We start from the raw sequence: 24,117 nt of genomic DNA, 5'->3' as shown, positions 1-24,117 counted from the left end.
TGCTCTTTGTGTACCCAAAATGTCCTGTTTTAAAATAAAAGTGTTCCCCAGCTTAATCCTCTAATAAGTGGAATTAGAAACGAGTGGGAAGAGATTTCCGATATTAAAACCAATGGAGAAACCCGAGCTGTATTTTCTGTCGCTGGCTGGCTGTGTCACACTCCAACAAGACCACACTGAGATGTCGGGAAGTTACACAGGAGAGGCTGCAAGACAATTGTTTTTGGCCCAAACTTTCCTGTGGTTAAAAAAACAAACTAACCCAGGAGGTAAAAGACCTGTACTCAGAAAACTACAGGATTTTGAAAAAAGAGACAGAGGAAGATAACAAGTGGAAGACTACACCATGTTCATGGATTGGTAGAATCAACATCATTGAAATGTTAATGCAATCCCTATTAAAATACCAATGGCATATTTAACAGATTTAGAACACACACTCAAAAAATGTATATGAAACTAAAACATACCCCAAATAGCCACAGTAATCTTGAGAACAAGGTTGGAGGAATCACAAAGTTGGAGGAATCACAGTACCAGATATCAAATTATACTACCAAGCCACTGTAATCAAAACAGCCTGGAACTGGCACAAGAACAGGCATAAAGATCAATGGAACAGAACAGAGACCCCCAAATTGACCCAAGCCATTACACTCAATTTATATTTAACAAAGAGGCAAGAGCATACAATGGAGTCAAGACAGTCTCTCAATAAATGGTGCTGGGAAAATTGGACAGGTACATGCAAAACAAAACAAAACAAAAAAACAAAAAAAAAACTCGACCACCAACTTACACCATTACATCAAGAATAAACTCAAAATGGGTAAAAGACTTAAATGTAAGTCATGAAACCATAAAAACCCTAGAAGAAACCACAGGCAGCAAAATCTCAGACACCTCTTGTAGCGATATGTTTACGGATACATCTCCTAGGGCAAAGGAAACTAAGGAAAAATAAATAAATGGAACTACATCAAAGTAAAAACTTCTGCACAGCTAAAGAAACCACCAACAAAGTGAAAAGAGAGTCCACTGCATGGGAGAACATATTTGGCAATGATACAAAGGGAGATAAACAATCCAATTAAAACATGGGCAAAAGGCACTTCTCTTAACATGGACATGAGAAGGCAAGAAACATAAAAAATGCTGGAAGTCACTAATTATCCAAGAGGCATAAATTAAAATGACAACGAGGTACCATCTCACACCTGTCAGAATGGCTACCATCAACAAATCAACAAACAAGTGCTGGTGAGGATGTGGAGAAAAGGAAGCCCTCATGCACTGCTGGTGGGAATGCAGACTGGTGCAGCCACTGTGGAGAACAGTATGGAGTTTCCTCACAAAATTAAATATGGAACTGCCATTTGGCCCAGTGATCCCACTTCTAGGAATATATTCTGAGAATCCTGAAACACCAGTCAGAAAGAATATATGCACCCCTGTGTTCATAGCAGCATTGTTTACAATAGCCAAGATCTGGAAACAGCCCTAGTGCCCCTCAGACAATGAGTGGATAAAAAGCTGTGGTACATTTACACCATGGAATACTATGCAGCAGTAAAAAAGAAAGATCTCGTACCCTTTGAGACAACATGGAGGGACCTGCAAAGTATTATGTTAAGTAAAATAAGCCTGTCAGAGACAGACAAGGATCACATGATCTCTTTCATATGCAGAATCTAATGAACACAACAAACTGACAAAATAGATCCAGTGTCATAGAAGCATGGAACAGACTGACAAATTTCAGAGGGAAGGTGGGGGAAGGTGGGTGGGCGGATAGAGATTAATCAGGGAATTTATGTGCATTCTAGGGTCCCAGTGCATGAATTTGTGCACCTTGAAAGAAACTGTGGGCTGAAGCTGCAGGGGGCACTGGGATGGGTCTCGGCCCAATCTCCCCGACTCTACCAGGCCCCTCCTGCTGTGGCTTCCAGACTCCTGTCTGAAGGAAGCCCTGTCCCTGCCACCACTGTCCCCAAGCGCTGATGGTGCCTGCCCCGCTCATACCCGCTGATGGCGCTGAGTGATTGGGCCCAGCGCCAGCGGTGGGTGCAAGCAGCAGCTGCTGCTCCCATTGCTCCTCAGGAGCAGGGGAAGGTGGAGAAACCCTGAGGCGTGATGGGGGCTGACAGCTGCTGACAGTGCTGAGCAATCAATAGGGACCAGTGCCGTGTGCTTGTAGCAGGTGCAAGTGGCAATTCCAATGCCGGCTATGGGTGCGAGTGGGGCTGTCGCCAGCAGCGGGGAAGAGAAGTGGCTGCTGGCCCTGATTGCCCCTCAGGAGCAGAGGGAGGTGGAGAAGCCCTGAGGGGTGATCAGGGCTGGCAGATGCCGCTTGCACTGGCAGAGGTTGCAAACACTGGGTGGGACCACAGCAGGGGGATCAAAGAATTTTCAGTGACTATCAGAGGCTCGCTGGATGACAGAGAACAACGCCCCACCTTGGTCTGATGACCCAGCTCTCCTGCTCCACCATCCTGCCAAGTCCGATGCCTGCCATATTCTGCACGTGTCCCCTGGCGGTCAGCCCACATCATAGTGACCAGCTGTTCAGTTGTTCTGCTGGTCAGTCTATGTGCATATTAGGGTTTTATAGATATAGAGATATGTGTAATCCATGGACACAGCATTAGTGTGGGGTAGGCCTAGGAGGGCTGGGATAAGGGTGGTGGGGGTTGGTGGGGAAAAAAACACACACAAAAGGGGACATCAGTAACACTATCACAATAAAGATAAATTAAAAATAAAATTAAAATAATTGAAAATTAATGTTTAGATCATATTAATTATATTTCACTAATTGAATAAAGCCAATTGGTTAATATTGCACAAAAAAAAAAGTGTTGCTCTTAAAATAAGATTGTTGAGGTCAGAAAGGACAGTTTTCGTGAAAGTCAATGTTTGCAATGAAATCCAAAGGTGCACTGGGCCTGGTCAGTGGCTTCAGGCACAGGATTCATTTCTACCTCATAATGGACTCCACCCGTTCATAACACTGACTGCAGAGCACGTGGCTTTGCCTTGTCTTCTAGACGTTCTGGCCTATGAAGCCCCACTTTTAGTGTGAGACCCTGCTGGGCCGGGCAGAAACCATGCCGCAGTCTTTATAAAGCAACACTTAGTTCTGTGCATAGAATTATTTCCAAGAGTCTCCGTGAGGTCTGATTACAAGTATTTTTGAAATATTGGAAAGGTGCTAGCTAACTCTGGTAATAGGTTAAGACAATAACTAACCAGAACCAGACACTAAACAGGAAGTATTGTCCCGGTGGTGGTTCAGTGGTTAGAGCGGCAGCCTGTGCACTGAAGGGTCTTGGGTTCAATTCCCAGACAATGTGGGTTTTGGGTTCATGCCCAGCCTCCTGTTGGGCCATGTGTGTGAGGCAACCAGTGGCTGTGTCTCTCTCACATCAATGTTTCTCTCTGTTTCTCACCCTCCCTCCCTTCCCTCTCTCTGAAAAGCAGTGGAAAAAATACCCTCAAGTGCAGTTTAACAGAAACAGAAAAAGGGAGAATCATTCCTCCATAAAGATAACCCGGGGAGGGTATCAAAGGCAAACTGGCTTTCTTGGTGGCAGTGAGGCCAGGGGGCAGCTCCCGGCCACCTCTCTCTCCCAGCTGCGCTCAGTCTACCGGGTTAAAAACCGGGCTGGCATTTGTAAAAGTAAATTTTTTAAAAGTTAATTATGTGATTTTTAACATGGGTGAAAATGGATGATTGGGTTTGGCTCAATAGAGAGAGCGTCAGCCTGCAGACTGAAGGGTCCTGGCTCAGTGCTGTCCAGGGCACACACCCGGGTTGCAGGCCCAATCCTCAGAGGTGGGTGTGCAGGAGGCAGCCAATCAATGATTCTCTCTCATCTCTTCTCCTTCCCCCACTCCCCTCCTATCTGAAATCAATAAAAATGTACTTTTTAAAAATGGACGATTGATCCAAGTGTTTGCACGACTTATTAAAAAGGATTTATTGAACATTATGTGAAAACAACATTTAGCAAAATTGCTGAACTGCCTGTTGTTTTTTTCACCTATGATTCCACTTGCTGAATTCTAAATTTTTTCTTAACAAACTCACAAAGGAATGTCCTTGAATGCAGACTAACTGAACCCAAACTAGTACTTCCGTGGCCAAAGAGGGCAATTAGCACGCACAGCCCCACACTTCTGAGCGGCTCCGGGCGTGGAGGCCCTGGGCGAGGAGGCAGCGACCACAGGAGCCCTCTTTCGGAGCAGGGGGTAGGTCGGCATGATGAAATGCACTCAGTGAGCGTGTCTCATAAGCGATTTATTGTCGCATTTACACTCGCTGGTCCTCAAGGCCGGGACACTGGCATCGGCCCCGCGCCGCGCCAGGCCGAACACGCCGCCAGCCGATCGGCGGTGACACCCATGAGCCGTTCTGGTTGCAGTCAGTTCTGTACGCCATGATCCCCCTCATCTTCCAGAACCTCGCTGATTTACGTGTTCTTGTACTTCCTTAACATTCATGCAAACAGAATTTTCCTGTGTGCAAAATGAAACACACAGACAAGAGTGCTATCTGACCAACCGAGAGTCTTCGCCAGGTTTGGGATGTGGGCTATATAAAGATCAGCTTGTCATAAAAACTGAGGACAGCTGTGACAGAATAAGGATATAATATTAAAAATAAAGCAACTGGTGAAGCAACTGATTCAGGATTTTTGACACAGAAATTCTGATACAGAATTTTTACACGGCAATAGTGATACAGGTGCAAATGGCAGGATGTCAGACAATCCATTACAATAGAGCTTTTGGTTACAGGTGAAGTTTAAATTACAAGTTAATACCCATTTTAAAAGGATAACTAGTTTTATGCTAGAATAAAATCAATACTTCCTCTTCAAGTGACATTTTTGGGAACATCTCTAACTATAAGAGTTTTCTAATAAAATTAGCTTCATAAAAAAAGAAATAAATGTAATACTGTGCTGAAGCGATTTGCACATAAACTGATTACTGAAATTCTGCAGCACACCAAAAAGAGCATTCTGCCAGCCTGACAAAATAAATTCTAAATTTGATTCTTTCACACCAGATGGGTATTGTGCATTGGCTGTTGTCATTTTTTTAATTTGACAATCTAAGGGAAAGTCAGGTGTTGCATGTTTCAAAACTTCTTGTGGCTCACCAGTGTGCTAGGGCACACCAGCTGAAAATCATTGCTGTACTGGGAATTCTTTAAAAAAGCCATCTATAAATCTGGACTAAATTAGTTTGGCCCTCCATCCTTTGTCCTCGCCGGGGCACCCAACGGCCTGAGGCTGCGCAGACAGCCTACGGGCGTGTGGCAGCTGCCACCCTCACTCCGTGTGAGAGGCCTGGAGGGTCTGTTTAGCTCTGCACTCTCCACTGCTTGCTTTTCCTCAGTGACTCCACCGCAAACGGGTGACATGGACACCCCTCCCCACCACACATGTATGTTAAAATGCCACGAGCACGGGGAGGCGAATGACAAAGAACAAAGTGAGGTCCTTAACATTCTTGAGGAGCGAGAGAGCAAAGGGTGAGCGAGGATATGTGTGGGGCAGGGATGGGAGGAGAAGGGTTTAAGAAAAAAGAGGAGTCTATAACAAAATATCAAATTCTTATTGTCCTCGCTTTTTGTGAAAATGGGTGAATTATTGGCATTAAAAAAAGCCAAACCTAAAACAAACTGGGAAATTAGAAGCAGTTCCACAATGCCTTGAACGTTACATTTGTACCCCAAACTAAATGTTTTCCATAAAAAGAGGTCACTTAAAAATCAAAGCTGGCAACGTCACTCGGAGGCGGCGGAAGCACTAGGTTCTGTCTGGCACAGGAGCCAGGATCGGTGTTACAGGCATCGTGTGGCCACTCACATTTCGAGCTTCTACTCTAACGCGATTACTTTCGGGAACAAACAAATCGGTTGACTGCAGCTCGTGAGCAGGCTAGGCCAGGCATGCACGGACACGTGTGAAGCAGCCTCTGCCCAAAAAATGGAACCTAGAATGGAAAGAAAACCACGTCAGGAAACGGAAAGAACAAACAAACAAAACCACACCGAACTCTTCTCGGGAAACCTCTGTGCACAGAGCAGGCTGAGTGTCCGCCACCGGCCCAGCCGCCCGGCAAGGGGGTCACGCCTCTGGTGTCACCCTCCCCATCCTCCTGCCACTGAGTGCGGCAACGCTCCCGTTACCCCCCTTCCAGAGACAGACCGAGGCCTGGCGCCTTGCCAAGCTCACGGCCAGAACCTGAAGCCTGGCTGGCAGTTGGGCCAGAGCCTGAGCTTTGAAGCACAAGCTCAGGTGCCGTTCCCTGGTTCTCACCAGTTCCTCCTGCTCCGGAGGCGCCCTCAGGAGACAGGCTCTGGGCTTGGCCACTTGTTCTAAGGAGTAAACCACCCCAGACAAGAAGCAAGGCCGGCTGCGCCCTCTGCACACAGAGGTCAGGGGAGTCACACCGGGTGGGAGGAGGGGAGAAACAAGGGGGGGGGGGCGTTCGGAAGGAGCAAGCTTGGTCTCTGACGGGGAACTAGGCGAGCCCGCGGAGGAGAGCCGCAGCCAAGGCCGCTGGTTCTGAGAGCAGCGAAGCTGCTGTGCCGCCAGCGGGGCTGGCGGAGGAGGGCCACCCGCCTCTGGGCCGTGGTGTTCCGTGCAGGGCAGGAGGCCAGCACGCCAGAGGCCTGTGCTCTCCGCAGGCAGAGCCGGGCGCCTCCTGAGCACCTGCCCGCTCTGCAGGGCACCGTCTGCGGGACCCGCGGGGGATGCCACCCCTTGGAGGCGGTGACAGGCAGGGAACTGGGAGGCAAGTTCCTCCAATGCAGGAGAAGTGAGAGGCAGCTCACATCCCTGCCTCCAGCCCGCGTGTCCTCCTCGGTGCCATGCCGGCCTCAGTGCCATGCCGGCCTCGACGCCATGCCGCGTGCTCCTCACTCCCCTCCACCAAAGAGGCCGCGGGCCCCACGTCTGTCCCGGTGAGCCTGGCCGCCTCCTCCGGGCCTCTGAGCACCCTCTATGGAAAGGAGGCGCTCTGCAGGCGGTGGCAGGGCCAGCCTCGCCTTCGTTGGGCTGGACGGAAGGAACAGACCCGGTTCTGGCTGCCCCAGGGACAAGGCTGCTTATTCTGGGTGTTAACTTCGAGTGGGACCACGCCATGTCTCCTTACCTCCTTTTTCCTTTTTCTTCTCTTCCTCCTTCTTCTTTCCTGCCTTCCATTTCCAAAATGGTTCTGGAAGGGCCAGGGAGATGGTTGAGAACAATGTACACAACGGGGTGGGAGGAGGCGGTGGGAGTGGTGGGCGGGCGTGGCCAGCCCCCTCCTCTGTCTGCCTGGAAAGGCAGTGCGTCCCAAGCTCGGGGGCTCTGGGGGCACTGAGTCCACAGCGCTTGGCGCCAGCGCGGAGCAGACTCAGCTCGGAGGGGCTCTGTCCCTGTGTGTGTCCACAGGTGCAGGGTGGTGGGCCACTGCTGACAGGGGGTGCTGCTGGACAAGCTGATGACTACCGGCAGTGGGAGTTACACTCCCTGCACGTGCAGCCCTCCTGGGCCTGCGAGAGCTTCCTCTGTCAGCCTGACAGGGCTGCGGACAGTGCTCCTCGTGGGGGTGGTGCTCCCGCCACCCCCAGGGGCCCCGGGCGCCCACAGCAGGAGCGCAGCACACTGGCGCTGAGTGGGTCGGGGCCAGGGATGTGGCTATACACCCTCCAGTGCACAGGACAGCCTCACAGCCAGGACACGCCTGGCCCAGGGTGTGCACGGTGCTGGGTTTAGGAAAACGGCGCAGGCAACAGCTTTCGAGGAAAAGCAGCTGAAGGGAGTGAACTGAAACTGTAGAAATAAATAGCAGGCATGTCTCCTTCACTCATCCATCCACGGACACTCACTGCACGGCACCAGCACGCCAGGCACTGTGGTAGGTGCTGCGGGCACAGCAATAACAGAACAAGAACGGCCTGTCCACAGGGAGCGCACACTCAGCGGTGAGAGAGAAGCCACCGCAGCTCTCATCACTAACGGCCTCGCTGTGCTCACCTCCTGCGCATAATGCTGCCCTGGGCTGTCACATGGGCTGTCAGAGCCAAAAGCAGGCGGGAAGGGACAGGGCCAAGCCTCGTGCAGCACCCTCACTGCCCTTTCCTATGCAGCTCTGATGACAAAGGCCACAGTGTCTGAGCGACGCCTCAGAGCTTGCTGATTTCTTCCCTGCCCCTTCACTCCCAGACCCACAGACACGGAGCAGCAAACAGCTGTCTGACAGTGATGCCCAGCACGTGCTGACAGACAGCGCCTGTCAGAGGACAAGCAGGCCAGGAGCTGACTGCTCAGCCCAGACCTCAGACCAGCTCCGCACCGTCCGCCGTTCCCCTGCCCAGCACTCCTCGCCCGGGAGACGGAACAGCACCAGCGCGCAGCGAAGGCCGAGCCTCACCCGCTGGCACCGGGTTTAGAAGAGGAAACAGCGTTTCTCTCTACAGTCATGTGTTAGAGAAGAAACTATGGGCGACGGGAAGAAAGCCTCGACAGGTGTCTTTTTATCTACCTATCTATCTATCTATCTATTATCTATCATCTATCTATCTATCTATCTATCTATCATCTATCTGTCTATCTATCTACTTACCTATCTAAAAGGCTAATTGACTGTACATACACTCAACCTTCCGACCACTGGCACATATGACATGCACTGATAATTTAAAAATAAAAGTTAAAATTTAACGTTGACTCATGCATGTGTGATACATGTAACGCTCTTGCTGGCGCCAATCACCAGCAACACCAGAATGTATCTGAAGACCAACTATTGGCACAACATATTTCTAAAGCGACGTTGTTGACAATATATTGTTTATTTATTAATCAATTTATGTATTATTTTCATGTACATTTTACTAAGTTTTTTCATCTCTGACACTTCTATTATAAAGGGTGATTAGTTATATTAAAATAGTTTGTATTTTAATTTTATAATACTATATTATATATACTATTTTGATATGTAATTTTTTGTAGTAATGTAATTACCACACAAATCTTCCTTCTAATTTATTTTCTTTCAATGTGCTTGAATCCAGGTACCAGGCCACTAGTTTGTAATAGTATTGTTTTGCAACAACTTTTTTGGTACATAGTTCTTTAAAAAAAAAAAAAATGAAATGGTAGAATAATGCATAAAATAAAACAGAGTTCAGAACTCCCACAGTTTCTGGTTTGATTAATTATGAAGATTGCTGTGTATCTTAATTTGGCTAAATTTTAAATTGTTTCTTCATGTTTTTAAAAAACACATATGCATTCCTGCAACCCTAAATAATGTGATCATCAACCTGGCTCCCTCTTGTGAGCAGAGGGTTGACCTGGGCTGGGATGCTGGGCCTTGGCCTCCGGCAGCTCTGTGCCCTCAGAAGACTGGCTGAACACAGAGCAGCAGGCGGGCCCCACTGGCTGCGTGAACTTCGGTCAGGAGAGCTGTTGGCATGCAGGCCTCGGGTCTCTGGGGCTAGGCAGTCACAACAGATTTGCAAAAACAAGGTGGTAGCTTTTGTGGATCAAGGGGAGCCCCATCCTTTGGCCCTCGAATTTGGTAGCACCCCATCAAGTTGAGAGCCCAAAAGAAGCTGTGTGCTTGGGTAGCAGCTGAAGCTCCCATGCGAAGGGGATGCTGCTCTCCAGACTGTCCTGTAGCCGAGGCTAATGTGGCGTGAGGCCAGGGCACCCAGCCAGGCGATTCCGAACACAGCCCCCTCCACATGCCCCGAACCTGCCAGCGGTCATGTGTCACAGTCTGGAGACATTTTTGTTGTCACAACTAGATAGCAGATCAAGGCCAGAGATGCAGTTAGACTCCCCACAATGCACAGGACAACCCCTACAACACAATTCCTGACCTAGAGGTTGGTGGAGGCCAGGTTGAGAAACTCTGCTTAGACTAAACTCTATTTACTTCTTCAGCATCTCTCCGCCAACGCCAATGACCCTGTAATCACAGCTATGGTCCTGCCCCCAAGAGAGCAAAAGTAGACAGGGGTTCTTGACATCCTGTTATGAAAGATGAGGCATTTAGCTCATTATGAATTCTTCCACCAGTTGTCACTACATTCTGTAGTGATAGGAGTTATATTTTAGTTGGTGTTTTAAAAATTTTATATTCCTTCCTGAAATTATAGCTGTTTACAATGTTCTGTTATGGGTTCAGTCTGTAACAGAAAGTTAATCATTTAAAATCTTCCATTTTCTTCTTACGTAAATAAAAGAACCATGTTCTAATTTCAATTATTTATCTTCAAAAAAGAATAATTTGTCATTTTAGCAGCAAAAATGCAGCTAAAAAAAAACCTAAAACTGGTGCTTAAAATGTTGACATAAAAAGTGGAACAAAATAAGTATTCAGATTAATTTTTTTGGAGAAAATAGTTAAATTTAAAAAATTTGTAAAATAATCTTACCTAATAATAGACAAACATGTAAATTGGCCACCAGCCAATCAAGAGTGATATGCAAATTAACCCAACAAAGATGGAGGTTATTTGCATACACAGGTGCTGAGTGATGGGGCAGGATGCTTGTGTTGTAGCTATGGCGACGATGCTGATGTTCTGCCCCACCCCTGGTCTCTCAGGGCCTTTGGGCAGCGTGGGAAGGCAGGGCCTGAATGGAAAGAGTCTGGGCTGGAGTGGAAAGGTGGTGCCGGCACCAGGAAAAGGAAAGCCCATTCTAGCAGGAATCTTCGTGCATCGGGCTTCCAGTGAGTGATAAACATGTAATTAGAAACTTCCAAGCCATCAGGTAAGCAGAACGGGATGCAATTGGCTGGTCTTTGTAAACTCTGGAAAGTATAGGTATTAGTAAATTTAACTGGGCATCTTTTAAAAACAGCTAAGTATCCCCTGTAGACATATAATATAGTAACTTATTCATAATTGTTTAAAAATTTATTGTTAAAATGCTAATATGCAAATTGACCAAACGCTGGAAAGATTGGTCCCTATGATGGACATTGAACAGAAGGGGGCAGATGCTCAGTGCAGGAGCTAACCCCTGGTGGTCAGTGCACTCCCACAGGGGAGCACAGCTCAGCCAGAAGCCAGACTCATGGCCGGCAAGTGCAGCAGCAGTGCAGAATCCCTTGGGGGGTGTCCAACTAACGGCTTAGGCCTGCTCCCAGTGGTTGGACATCCCCTGAGAAGTCCTGGGCTGCGAGAGGGTGCAGGCCAGGCTGAAGGACCCCCTCCCCAACAAGTGCATGAATGTTGTGCACTGGGTTTCTAGTCAAATATAAAATTAAAAACCAATAAGTATAGCCCTGACCAGTGTGCTAAATGGTTAGAGCATTGGCTTGACCACCAAAGGGTCTTGGGTTCAGTTCCAGGTCAAGTTCTGGTACGTGGGTTAGTGGTTTGATGTACCCCGACCGAGGTCACATTGATGTTGTTTTTTTCTCTCCTTCCTCCTTTCCACTCTCTCTAAAAATTAATGGGAAAAAAATATCCTTACTTCTTAGGTGAGGGTTAAAAAAACAACAACAAAAATTCCTATAATTATATCAGCACAGCCTAGTCAGATCTGAATAGGGTGAAAGTTCAGATCTGCACACTCCACAAGTGAACTGAATTGTATGAAATACCACAGTAAACTGAGCTCAGGGCTACCAATTCTTATGCATCGTTATCAAGTTCATTCATTAAATATAAGTTCACTTCATCAAAATTAATAGACATTTGTGGCTAATGACTAAGTCAAACCAGGATGGAAAGTTTAAAATTTAAATAGGTTTAGTCTTCACCTATTCATAGCCTTATGTTTTTAGAACATTAATTCCTATGACCGTGACCAGTAATCCATTTTTTTTCTTTAAAAAAGCAGGGGCCACCATCAAAAAATACACAAACAACAAGTGGAGAAAAGAGAACCCTAGTGCACAGACTTGTGGAGAACAGTATGGCGTTTCCTCAAAAAATTAAAAATGGAACTGCTATTTGACCCAGTAATCCCACTCTTAGGAATAAGAATCCAGAAACACCAATCAGAAATAATGCATGCATCCCTGTGTTCATAGCAGCACGGTTTACCATAGCTAAGTTCTGGAAACAGTCCAAGTGTCCATCAGTAGATGTGTGGCTAAAAAAGCTGTGGTACATTTATACGATGGAATACTATGCAACAGTAAAAAAAGAAGGATCTCTTACTCTTGGAGACAGCATCGAGGGACCTAGAGAGTATTATGCTAAGCGAAATGAGCCAGTCAGAGAAAGACAAGTATCATTCATTTTTGGAATCTAATGAACAAAATATATCCGGAGACATACAAGCATAGAATAGACTGTGGAATCTCAGAAGGAAGGTGCAGGTCGGTGAGAAGAGATAAACCAAATAATTTATATGCATACTAGAGGCCCAGTGCATGAAAATTGAGCACTCAGGGTGGGGAGGGGTCCCTCAGTCCAGCCTGAGCCCTTTTGCAGTCTGAGACCCCTCAGGGGATGTCCACCTGCCAGCTTAGACTTGATTCACCCCTCCCTCCCCCCGGGAAACCCACAAATAATATGGCTGTGAAAACATCTGGGGTTTCTGTCCACCAGGGAGAGACAGCTTGCAATACAGGCACCCTCTTAAAGGGCCACACACAAAATTTTGTTCGCAGCCACTAACCCTGGGTTTCAGCAGAGGGAGGAAAGAGCAGGCTAGAGCCACATAGGAAATAAAAAAATACCTTGAAACAAATGAAAATGAGAACAAAACAACCCCAAGTCTGTAAGATACAGGGAAAGCAGCCCTAAAGGAAAATGTATACCATTACAGGCCTATCTCAAGAAACAGGAGAAAGCTCAAATAATATAACTTTACACTTAAAGGAACTTGAAAAAGAACAACACAAAGAGCCCAGGGTGAGAAGAAGGAAGAAAGTAATAAAGATCAGAGCAGAAATAAATGAAGTAGAGTCTAAAAAATAATACAAAGTATAAATTAAACCAAAAGCTGGTTCTCTGAAAAGAAAATAAGATTGACAAACATTTAGCTAGACTCATGAGGAAAAAATATAGAGAACCTAAATAAACAAAATTAGAAATGAAAGTGGAGAAGTAATATCTGACGCCAAAAAATTATAAAGGATTGCAAGAAATATTATGAATAACTATATGCCAACAAATTGGACAACCTGAAAGAAATGGATAAATTCCTACAAACATGCAATCTTCCAAAACTAACTCAGGAAGAATCAGAGAATCTGATTAGACAGGTTAATTAAAGCAGTAACAACAACAAAACAAAACTCCCAACAAAAATCCCTGGACTGGATCCTTTACAAGTGAATTTTACCAAACATTCAAGAAGAACTAACATTCATCCTTCTCAACCTATTCCAAAATTTTGAAAACCAAATAATGACAAAGAAAAGTATAGGTCAATATCCCTGATGAGCATAAATGCTAAAATCCTCAACAAAATGTTGGCAAAGCTAGTTCAGCAATACATTAAAAAGATTCCACCAGGGTCAAGTGGAATTTATTCTGGAAGTGCAACAATGGTATAATATCTGCAAATTAATATAAACAAAATTAAGGATAAAAACCACATGATCATATAAATAGATGCATAAAAAAAGCATTTGACAAAACCCAGCACTCATTATTGATCAAAACTCTCAGCAAAGTGAGAATAGAGGGAATATACTTTAATGTAATGAAGGCCATATATGACAAACCCAGAGCCAATATCATACTCAATGGGCAAAACCTACAAGCATTCCCCTTCAGAACAGGAACAAGACAGGGATGTCCACACTCACCACGCTTCGTCAGCATAGCCACGGCTACCAGGGAAGAAGAAACAAAAGATGTCCCGATAGGAAAGGAAATAGTGACATTATTTGCAGATGGCATTATAATACATTGAGAGAATCCTAAAGATTCCACCAAAAATCTACTAGAACTGATAAATGAATTCAGTAAAGTAGCAAGATAAAACAAATATCCAGAAATAAGTTGCATTTTTAAACACCAATAATGAACTATAAGAAAGGGAAACTAAAAAAAACCAATTCCATTCACAATTGCTTTAAAAGAATTTAACCAAGGATGTAGAAGACCTGTATTTGAAAAATAAACAAAAAAAAAAACTAAAAAAGATACAAGCAAGTGGTAGCATATACTGTGTTCATGGAAAAAGTAACATTAGTATGTCCATACTATCCAAAGCAATATACAGATTGAAGGCACTTCCTATCAAGATACCAAATGGCGTATTCACAGAACTGGAACAAATAGTCCAAATATTTATATGAAAATACAAAAGTCCCCAAATAGCAACAGCAATCTTGAGAAAGAAGAACAAAATTGAGGAGTACCACTACCTGACATCAAACTATTTACTCATCACTGCGAGGCGTATATTTCTTCTTCCTCTCTGGTCACTGTGGTGAGGACCAGCATGAAACAGACACACAGATCAATGGACAGAACAGAGAGCCCAGAAATAAAGCCGCACCTTCCCAGTCAGTGACTATTTGACAGAGGGGAAGAAACATACGATGGGCTATAGATAATCTATTCAGTAAATGGTGTTGGGAAAGTTGAACTGATCCGTGCAAAAGAAAAATGAAACTAAACCACTTCCTTACTCCACACATAAGAATAAACAAAAGTTGGCTTACAAACTTAAATGTTAGACTTGAAGTCATAAAAATCTAGAAGAAAACATAGGCAATAAAATCTTGGACTTTTCTTGTAGCAATATTTTTTCTGATATAACACCTTGGGCAAAGGAAACAAAGAAAAGCAAATAAATGTGACTAAATCAAACCCCAACGTTTGCGCACAGCAAAGGAAACCATCAGGAAATGAAGTCATCCCACGAAATGGGAGAACATATTCCCCAACGATACATCCAACAAGGGTTATCATCTAAAATTTACCAAGAACTTATAAAATTCGCCCTAACCCTAACCCTAATCCTAATCTCTCAAACCCCAAACAATCCAATTAAAAAATGGCAAAGGACCAGAATAGACACTCTCCAAAGAGAATGTGCTGATGGCCAACACACGTATGAAAAGATGCTCAATGTCACCAATCATGAGAGAAATGTAAATTAAAATGACAATGAGGGCCGAGACCGGTTTGGCTCAGTGGATAGAGCGTCGGCCTGTGGACTGAAAGGTCCCAGGTTCGATTCCGGTCAAGGGCATGTACATTGGTTGCGGGCACATCCCCGGTAGGGGGTGTGCAAGAGGCAGCTGATCAATGATTGTCTCTCATCGATGTTTCTAACTATCCCTCTCTCTTCTTCTCTGTAAAAAAATCAATAAAATAAAATAAAATGACAATGAGGTATCACCTCACACTTGTCAGAGTGGCTACCATCAATTAATCAATAGACAAGTGCTAGCGAGGACATGGAGAAAAGGGAGCCCTCATGACGGCTGGTGAGAGTGCAGACTGGTGCAGCCACTGGGAAAGCAGTAATGAGTTACCTCAAAACATTAAAACTAGAACTGCCTGTGAACCACCAAGTTCACTTCTGGGTTTTATCTGAAGAAACCAGAAACAGTAAGTAGAAAGAATATGTGCACCCTATGTTCAATACAGCATTATTCACAATAGCCAAAGTTTGGGGGCAGCCCAAGTGCCCACCAATAGATGAGCAGATAAAAAAGCTGTAGCACATTTACACAATGGAATACTACTTGGCCACAAAAATGAAGACAATTTTATCCTTTGGGACAGCATGGATGGACCAGGAGAACATTATACTAAGTGAAATAAGGTAGTCAGGAAAAGACAAGTGCCATAAAATTTCACTCCAATTAGAATCTAATGAATAAACTGAACTACAAGCAAAATGGAGACAGACTTGGAGAGCAGGCTGACAGCTCGGAGGCGGCGTGCTGGGCAGCGTGGAGGGACTGGGCAGGAAAGGGAACTCAGGGGCGAACAGCACTGTGGTGGTTGTGCGGGAGGATGGGTGGAAGAGGGGATGGAGGGATAATTGGTGATGGGGAAATAAATAAGTAAAAACATCTCCCACTGGGAAACCATTGGAACTAGAAGGTGAGACAAATTCCCACTTCGGACTGTTAATCCCCGTCCACACCAGCCAGCCCAGCCCATGGGACTCAATTCTGTGCCAGACACACAGCGTCTGGGGAGGAAGAAGTGGGCGGAGGTAGACTACAGACAAGCAGTGAAGGCTGTGGCTGTCCTCTGGCCTGGCACCTGTGCAGCAGCTGCCGAGGCCGCAGTCTGAACACCGGTGTGTGGAGTCCGGACAAACGCACTCTCCTCCCCAGCGCGGTGAGCACCACGACCCACCACAATGGGGGCACCGGACACGCAGCACCGACAGCCAGCAGTGCAGCTCCTGCTGAGGCCAGGCCCGCCGCTGCCCGGCCCTGGCCCTGCACCCGGCAGCCAGGACAGCTGGGGAGCAGCACATCCCGAAGGACAGGCTGAGCGAGGGCAGCTCTTGGCAACATGGCACACATGTAGCACGGCCAACATCAGAAAGGAACGTGGCCATGGAGACCGGTGCCCAGGGAGACCGGTGCCCAGGGAGACCGGTGCCCAGGGAGACCGGTGCCCGGGGAGACCAGTGCCCATGGAGACCGGTGCCCAGGGAGACCGGTGCCCAGGGAGACCGGTGCCCAGGGAGATGGGTGCCTATGGAGACCGGTGCCCAGGGAGACCTGTGCCCAGGGAGACCTGTGCCCAGGGAGACGGGTGCCCATGGAGACCGGTGCCCAGGGAGACCGGTGCCCAGGGAGACGGGTGCCTATGGAGACCGGTGCCCAGGGAGACCGGTGCCCAGGGAGACCTGTGCCCAGGGAGACCTGTGCCCAGGGAGACCGGTGCCCGGGGAGACCGGTGCCCATGGAGACCGGTGCCCAGGGAGACCTGTGCCCAGGGAGACCAGTGCCCAGGGAGACCGGTGCCCAGGGAGACCGGTGCCCGGGAAGACCGGTGCCCAGGGAGACCGGTGCCCAGGGAGACCGGTGCCCATGGAGACCGGTGCCCAGGGAGACCGGTGCCCATGGACACCGGTGCCCAGGGAGACCTGTGCCCAGGGAGACCGGTGCTCAGGGAGGCCTATGCCTAGGGGAGACCTGTGCCCAGGGAGACCAGTGCCTGGGGAGACCTGTGCCCAGGGAGACCTGTGCCCAGGGAGACCGGTGCCCGGGGAGACCGGTGCCCAGGGAGGCCTGTGCCTAGCAGCTGGACCAATGGCATCTTCCCGAGGTTTGGAACTAAGACAAATAATGGTGGCTTAAGAACTTCCCAGTTCCAAACAGCCAGGACTAAAGGTGCCTGACAGGTTTAGAATGACAGCGCAGCTGCGAGCGGTAAAACCCAGGGAAGGAGGGTCTACACGTAACAGGAAGTGTTTCTCAAGGAAACCACAGGAGAGCTGCACTCCGCTTCAGGTGCTCCGAGCAGCCAGAGTCCCCGCTGCAGACAGTCACAGCTCTCCCCTAGCCAACGGCTTCTTTACGTTTATTTCGAGAAGGGGAAGGGAGCCTCACTGGCCTGTGCAATACCGGAAAACGCTGGTTCAGCGGCAGCTTTAACCTTTGGACGCGGTAAAGCGGAGCGGAATCCAGTTTGCTTCTAACATGCAGAGGGGAAGTGCAGGGACCAGCTCTGCCTGCGGCCAGCCACCTAGCCCGGCGGCCCCTGTGCCCTGGACTTCCTTGCACTGCTGGGCCACGCAGACCTGGGGCTAGCGAGCTAGGCACTGTGTCCCTGCAGATTTTGCGTTCCAAAAGTTTTCAATCTGAAGGGCAAGGACTGTCCAGGCTCCCCACATTTCTCTGCTCCCTCCCCCCCCCCTCCCTGCCTGTAACCAGTTGGGGCCCACAGGCAGGAGTCTGCAGCCTCGCTCCTCCCTGCCCTCCCAGCTCAGACCTATCATTGCCAATAACTCTGCAAAGGTGGCTTAGGCCACTCTGATATTGACCTGTTAATTCACATGTGTCAAACACAAGGCCCGCGGGCCAAATCCGTCCCGCCAGGCCTTGCAATGTGGCCCGCACCACGCTGTCATCACTGCACTCCGCTGCGTTTCCATCACAATGACAGTTTATGACTGTTCAGTAAACCATTCGGCCCGCGATTTAGGCTGGATTTTAGATTTTGGCCCCTTCTCTGATTGAGTTTGACACCCCTATGTTAGATAGATACAGCGGAAAATGAACTATCATTAGCCCCTAGGACTGTGAACAATCTATCCTATAAATAGTCAATTACTTTTATATCTTAAATTAAGATACAACACTAGTTGTATTATCAATGATTTTCTAAAATAACAAAACAGCAATGGCAGTTGCCTCCACTTTGCTCATAGGTGTACAAATCCTTATGTTCTGAACGCAGACACTAACAACATAGCACACTCCTCTACCAAAGACACAACTTATTTACTTCTGCCTTAGCAGTAGGTCTCATATATAGAGAGTAGGCCTTTGCAGCCCCAGCTTCACCCGGAAGGTCATCCAGAAGGCTGTCTGGACAGTTGCTCCGTTGTTTGGCCATCCGGTTTATTATAGATATACTAGAGGCCTGGAGCATAAAAATTCATGCACTGGATGGGGGAGGGTCCCTCAGCCAAGCCTTCCCCCTCTCACAGTCTGGGAGCCCTCAGGGGCAGGAGATGATCTGGCAATCAAGGAAAGGCGATGTCCCGTCACACCTCTGCCACCTGTGCCACTGCCAGCAGCACAAGCTTCAGCCATCTCTGGTTACCTGAGCCTTGGGTGAACCTGGATACCTGAGCCTCAGGTGGCCCTGGGCGGTTGGGGGGGCTAAGCAGACTGGGGACTCTGGAGGCAGGCATGCAGAGCAGCCAGGCCTGCCTGGTAGTGGGCCTGGTCTTGCCACATTCCTGCCACCCCAGTGGGGATGAGGGGACTGGACACCACCATCTTTTAGCTGTGGGTGCTGCCATCTTTGAGGGCATGGTAGTCAATTAGCATATTCCCTCCTTATTGGCTGTGGGTGCTGCCATCTCTGTAATGGTGTGAGGGTCAATTAGCATATCTCCTCTTTATTAGATAGGATTCCTAAATGATTTTAAACAAATTCATGTCTTTGAAATTATTATGAAGTGTCTCTAATGTCATGAGAACTATGGCAGGAAACTGATCGCTAGAATAAGTAAGAGGACACAGTTCTTTCCAGCGGAAGGGGATGGGCAGAGCAAGTGCTTTCCACTGTCATCTTCTCCAGCTCCCACACCTGGGCTGCAGGTCACACAGCCTTGCTCAGGTGAGGGCACTGCCCCGGGAGGAACCGCCGTGAACACAAAGTACTCACTTTCCGAGAGCGCGGGTGGCAGCTGTGCCCTGCCCGGCCCATGGGTGTGCACAGCCGAAGGCCCCTGATCCACAGGCTCACGGCACAGCATGTGTCTCCATCGCACTGGAAGTCGTCCACGCAAGCCTGGGACGAGAGAAGCAAACATGAATACGGACAGCGGCGGACTCAGATGCAGGTGACCTAAAAATAGCCACAAGAAAGCGCTTTAAGCATCCAACTGCTCTGCGATAATAACCACATAAATAAAAAACTGCAGTCTTCATTTACTTGTCCGGTGTTTGCCACAAAATATAATCAGAAGAGGTTTTCCTAGTTTTTTTTTAAATGGCATAATAATTGCTCACACATTATGAAAATCTTAAACACAATATTAAAAAAATACACACCAGTTATCTCTAGTGCTTTACTGAATTTGCTTTGAACTTGGAAAAAAATGTGTCTGTATTAGTCTTATACTATACACAGCCACTAAGCATTCTGTAAGTCAAATCACGAGACTGTATGATTACTAACTGAGTCCACTGGGCCAGTTTTTCCGAAGAGATTTAAAGGGTCTCTAAGTCTGGCATGAGCTGCTTCAGACCCATCAAGGCACTGATGTAAATTTTAGAAGAACTCATTTTCCTTCTTAAATATTTGCATTTTGGTTCATGAGACTAGATGTTTCTCACACCACTGACTTGATTTTCACCATTTCCTCTTTAAAGAAAGAAATCTCACAGGGTGAGAATGGGTGGACCAAGGCTTTCCCGTATGTTACTCTCTTATCTCCAGGGAGTAACCTGCAGAGAGAAAACTGGGCTTAGGGTGTACACATGTGCACATCACAGCTCCACGGAGCTTCTGTCGCAGCCATCGGGTGAGGAAACGCAGACCTCAGCACCTGCTCCCAGTGCAAACACTGAGTGCACACAATCAAAGACCGGACTGCGGGGATTCCTCTCTGCAGGGGAGAGAATGAACAATGAAGTCTAAATTCATGTGCTTAAAAATTGATCTGGAGGTCTATTGTTCTTTCCTAGAATCAACCAAAAATAGGATGCTCTGTTTGGATGGTGTGTAGTAATCTACTTTTCCAACATTAGGTAAAAACATCCTGTCCTATAAAATATGTAAGAAATAAAAAAATTATAATTTAGGCACAAGTTTAAATGTATGTTTATTGGAAACAACTAAAGCATTCCTTCAAAATTCTAGTTTTGGGGACAGCCATAACTTCTTAAAATATAAACACATAGGCACACGCTTATTCACTACTTTTCATTGGTTTATTGGCTGCTAACATTTTTTTCTCAACATATTTAAAACAAGTATCTGGACTAAAGCTACAATTTCCACCTTGGGGTAGCTGGGCATTTACAGGAAGATGTTTGAACATTTCCCTCTTACAGCTCTTATCTGTCTGCCGGCATCATGCCCATGTGGTCCTCCCAGCACAGCCAGGCGCTGCTCAGTGCATGGCGTTTCCGGCGTGGCTGGAACAAATCAAGGACTTCTAAGTGACCACACATATTCCCCCAAACAGGAAGTGTTCAAGGTGGAGGCTTCAGGCCGTGTTTTATTTTAACAGATAAAGATCCCGAATTCTGAAGCCACAACCACTCTTTTTATTAGACAATCAACATCCAGCCAAAAATCTCTTAAAGTTCAATCACTTGGATGTTTAATATCCTATAGACAACATCTCCAGATAAGTTATTTAGTTTTTCATTTGAGTCCAGATGGTTCCTGTCATGAAGACATAACTGCGTTTCTTTATTGCCGTGCTGTTAACAGAATCCTCTTTTTGTAACTCAGAGCTAAGATTACAACAACAGCACACACTCTATACAAGCTCGTCCAAACCTCTCTATACACAAACATCCAACGTGACAGAGTTTATTTTGTAACAAGAAGCTTCGGTTCCTGGAAACATCTACAAAAAATTACACAGGTTTATATATTTTTAATTAGACAGCTGCTTCCTATGCCCTCCAGCCTTAAGCCATTGTAGATCTATTCATGCTGTGCTGTCCCGTGAGTGGAACAAAAAGATACTTATATTGCAAAAGAATTTGGGGCTCAGAGGATTAGCAGAAATTTTAAACGAGCCAGTGGGAGAAGAGGGGGAAATCATGTTAATTCTCATGTATTAGAAAGACCTATAAAAACATTTTTCAATCACACCAGCTGGTTACTGACAAAGCTATTCAAATACATTTTGTAAAAAATCTCCAAACGGCCGAAACCGGTTTGGTTCAATGGATAGAGCATCGGCTTGGGGACTGAAAGGTCCTGGGTTCGATTTCGGTCAAGGGCATGTACCTTGGTTGTGGGCATATCCCCAGTAGGGGGTGTGCAAGAGGCAGCTGATTGATGACTCTCTCTCATTGATGTTTCTAACTCTCTATCTCTCTCTCTTCCTCTCTGTACAAAATCAATAAAATATATTTTTAAAAAATCTCCAAATGACTCCAATAAATATCCCGATTCGTACACTTGCGTATCTTCCGGACAGAAGCAAACACTGTATGTTCCAGGGCTCACAATGTGCTCTGAGCCTAGGAATTGGCATGCAGACAACAGAGCTTTATTTTCTCTAGACAATGACATTTCCCTCAAACTTAAACGTTATTTCATTTCTTTTCAAATGCAGTCCTAGAGCGCGCACTTATACCGGAGGAGAAGGTAAGGGAGGTGCAGAATGGCAGACTGGGAAGGAGGGAGTGGGCAGTGGGCAGCCGGCAGGGGCAGCGGCGGCTTTGCTGTGAAGTGGACCGGCCTGTGGTTCTGGGCAGAAATTCCGCTCTGACCCCAGGAGCACCCCTGCGGGACAGGGAGCACTCCCGCTCCCCCGCGCAGGTGTCCTCCCTGAGGGGAGCGCTCCCTTCGCCCTTTCCCATCATGCAGGAGCGTGGCTGTGCTTCATCAGGAACTGGAAACGGAAAACTCTCATAGGGAGACTCTCAAGACGCCGGGGACCCCCCCGCCCCAACACACACACACACACACACACACACACACAACAGAAAACCCTGAGATCCAGAAAGAACACCCACGTTGCTTTCAAAGCGCACTCGTGGCCTCGGACCAAGGTCTTTCCTGGCGATCCTGTGGGGGGATCCTGTGGGGGCGCGTGGGGAGCAGAGCCCCGCGGAGGACGGGGCGGAGCGCGATGCCCAGGCCCCTGCGTTCCAGGAAGGGCTCCACCAGCTGCACGTCCCGCGGGCAGGTCCGGACGGCGCTGGGGAGACTGAAGAGCATCCTCCAGCGGAACAGAGAGACCGAACCCGGAGAGGCCCGGGGAGAGGGCGCGGGCGGGAAGGGGTGCTGGCCCTGGGAGCCGCACTTGGGCCACTTTTCTCCCCGGCGCCCCGTGCCCCGCCGCCCAGCACTCCCCCCAGTGCGCCCCCGGGCGCCGGCGGTCCCAGCCGGACACCCTCCCCGCGTCCTCGCAGCCCTCGCGTCGCCTTCCCCACCCCGGGAGCCAGCAGGTGCGGCCGCTTACCCCGGTGATGACGGCGGCCCCGGCGCGGGGGGCGAGCAGCGGCCACAGCAGCAGCAGCAGCAGCAGCACCGGGGCGGGGCGCGGGGCCCGCATGGCGCCCTCGGGCTGGGCTGGGGCGCGGGGCGCGGAGCTGGGGCGCGGGGCGGCGCTCTCCGGGCGCGGAGCTGCGGCTGGCGGCTGGCGGGCCTCGGGCGGATATAAAGGGAGCCGGGCTGTGACTCAGCGGGCGCCGCGGGCACACCCCGCCCCCCTCACGCCCCCCGCGCCCCGCCCGGGCGCCACGCAGGCACCCCGGATCCCCGCGCCCGCGGCCGTTCGCGGGGGCCGAGCGGTGCCGGGCCGAGCCTCCCGCGCTGCTGCCCTCGTTTCCAGGCGACACGTGCCCCGCGGACTGACCGCTGCGCCATTTGCTCTCCAGATGCGAGGGCGCCCACTGCGCTCCGCGGGGGACACGTGTGTGTGTGGTGTGTGGTGTGTGTGTGTGTGTGTGTGCGGGGGTGTGTGTGAGAGAGAGTGTGTGTGTGTGTGTGGGGGGCACGTGCCGCTGGTCCGCTCGGCGCCCGCCCCGGTGCTGACCGGGGTCCACCCTCCCGAGAGGCGGGCGCACCCACGCGGGGACCTGGAGGGGTGGGGTGGGGAGAACAAAGGGGAGCAAAGGCAGCCGCCCGCAGCCCGTGGCGGGATGCGGTGTTCTGTCCCGCAGACGCCTCCTGTGCGCCCTGCTGCCACCTGCTCCCCTCCGGGTCCCAGGAGCGGCGCCCTACGAGGCGCACAGCTCGCCCGCCGCTCTGGAAGCCGCGGAGGGGAGACCGGCGCCGGCGTCCGGCCCAGGCCGCTCGCACCCCGACCCTTCCACCGGGCACGCCGCCTCGGGCTGGGGGAGGCCCCGCCGCCTTCCCGCGGGCGAGTCGCTCTCGGGACTTGCCCTCTGTCTGGGTCTCGCGCTGAGAACCGCAGCCCGACCTCCCTCAGGGGAGCAGGGCGGCGGGAGGGCCAGGGCGGCGGGGGACCAGGGTGCCCGCGCCACGCTCAGCGCCCGGATTCTGGGTCGCGGACTCTCCCTAAGGCGCCAGGAGCGCGGGCTCCCCTGCCCCAGGACCGCGTTTGAGAAGCAGATGCGCCTTCAGCATCTGTAATAACAACAGCGAGGGATCGGGCAGTCAGGCCAGACCTCGGGGCTCCCCGTGCCAAGGCACTTAGACCAAATGTGGAAAGAAGGAAAAAAGCGGGCAATTATCCGAATGTCAAACAGCTGAATATTTGGAAGACCAAATCTTTGCCTGATTTTAACTTTCCACCCGTTTTCATGTTTCAGAAT

General features: G+C 48.9%; 1 protein-coding gene across 2 annotated transcripts; it reads right to left on the bottom strand.

Annotated features, from left to right (window-relative positions):
* Window positions 1-5,396: 5,396 nt before the first annotated feature.
* Window positions 5,397-22,921, bottom strand: PROK2 (prokineticin 2). Of its 2 annotated transcripts, XM_036430532.2 has the most exons (4): window positions 22,800-22,921; window positions 19,310-19,435; window positions 7,171-7,233; window positions 5,397-6,006 (listed from the first exon to the last, which is right to left on the bottom strand). In XM_036430532.2, exons 1-4 carry the CDS (start codon window positions 22,890-22,892, stop codon window positions 5,905-5,907), a joined length of 384 nt encoding a protein of 127 aa, XP_036286425.1. In that variant the 5' UTR covers window positions 22,893-22,921; the 3' UTR covers window positions 5,397-5,904. The 2 variants fall into 2 exon arrangements, with proteins under 2 accessions (XP_036286425.1, XP_036286424.1); XM_036430531.2 differs by lacking the exon at window positions 7,171-7,233.
* Between the last annotated feature and the right edge of the window lie 1,196 nt (window positions 22,922-24,117).

The sequence above is a fragment of the Pipistrellus kuhlii genome, unplaced genomic scaffold, assembly GCF_014108245.1.
Source record: "Pipistrellus kuhlii isolate mPipKuh1 unplaced genomic scaffold, mPipKuh1.p scaffold_m20_p_11, whole genome shotgun sequence".
Classification (NCBI taxonomy): domain Eukaryota; kingdom Metazoa; phylum Chordata; class Mammalia; order Chiroptera; family Vespertilionidae; genus Pipistrellus; species Pipistrellus kuhlii.
Note: the sequence above shows the minus strand (reverse complement) of the source record. Positions and strands in the feature narration are given on the sequence as shown.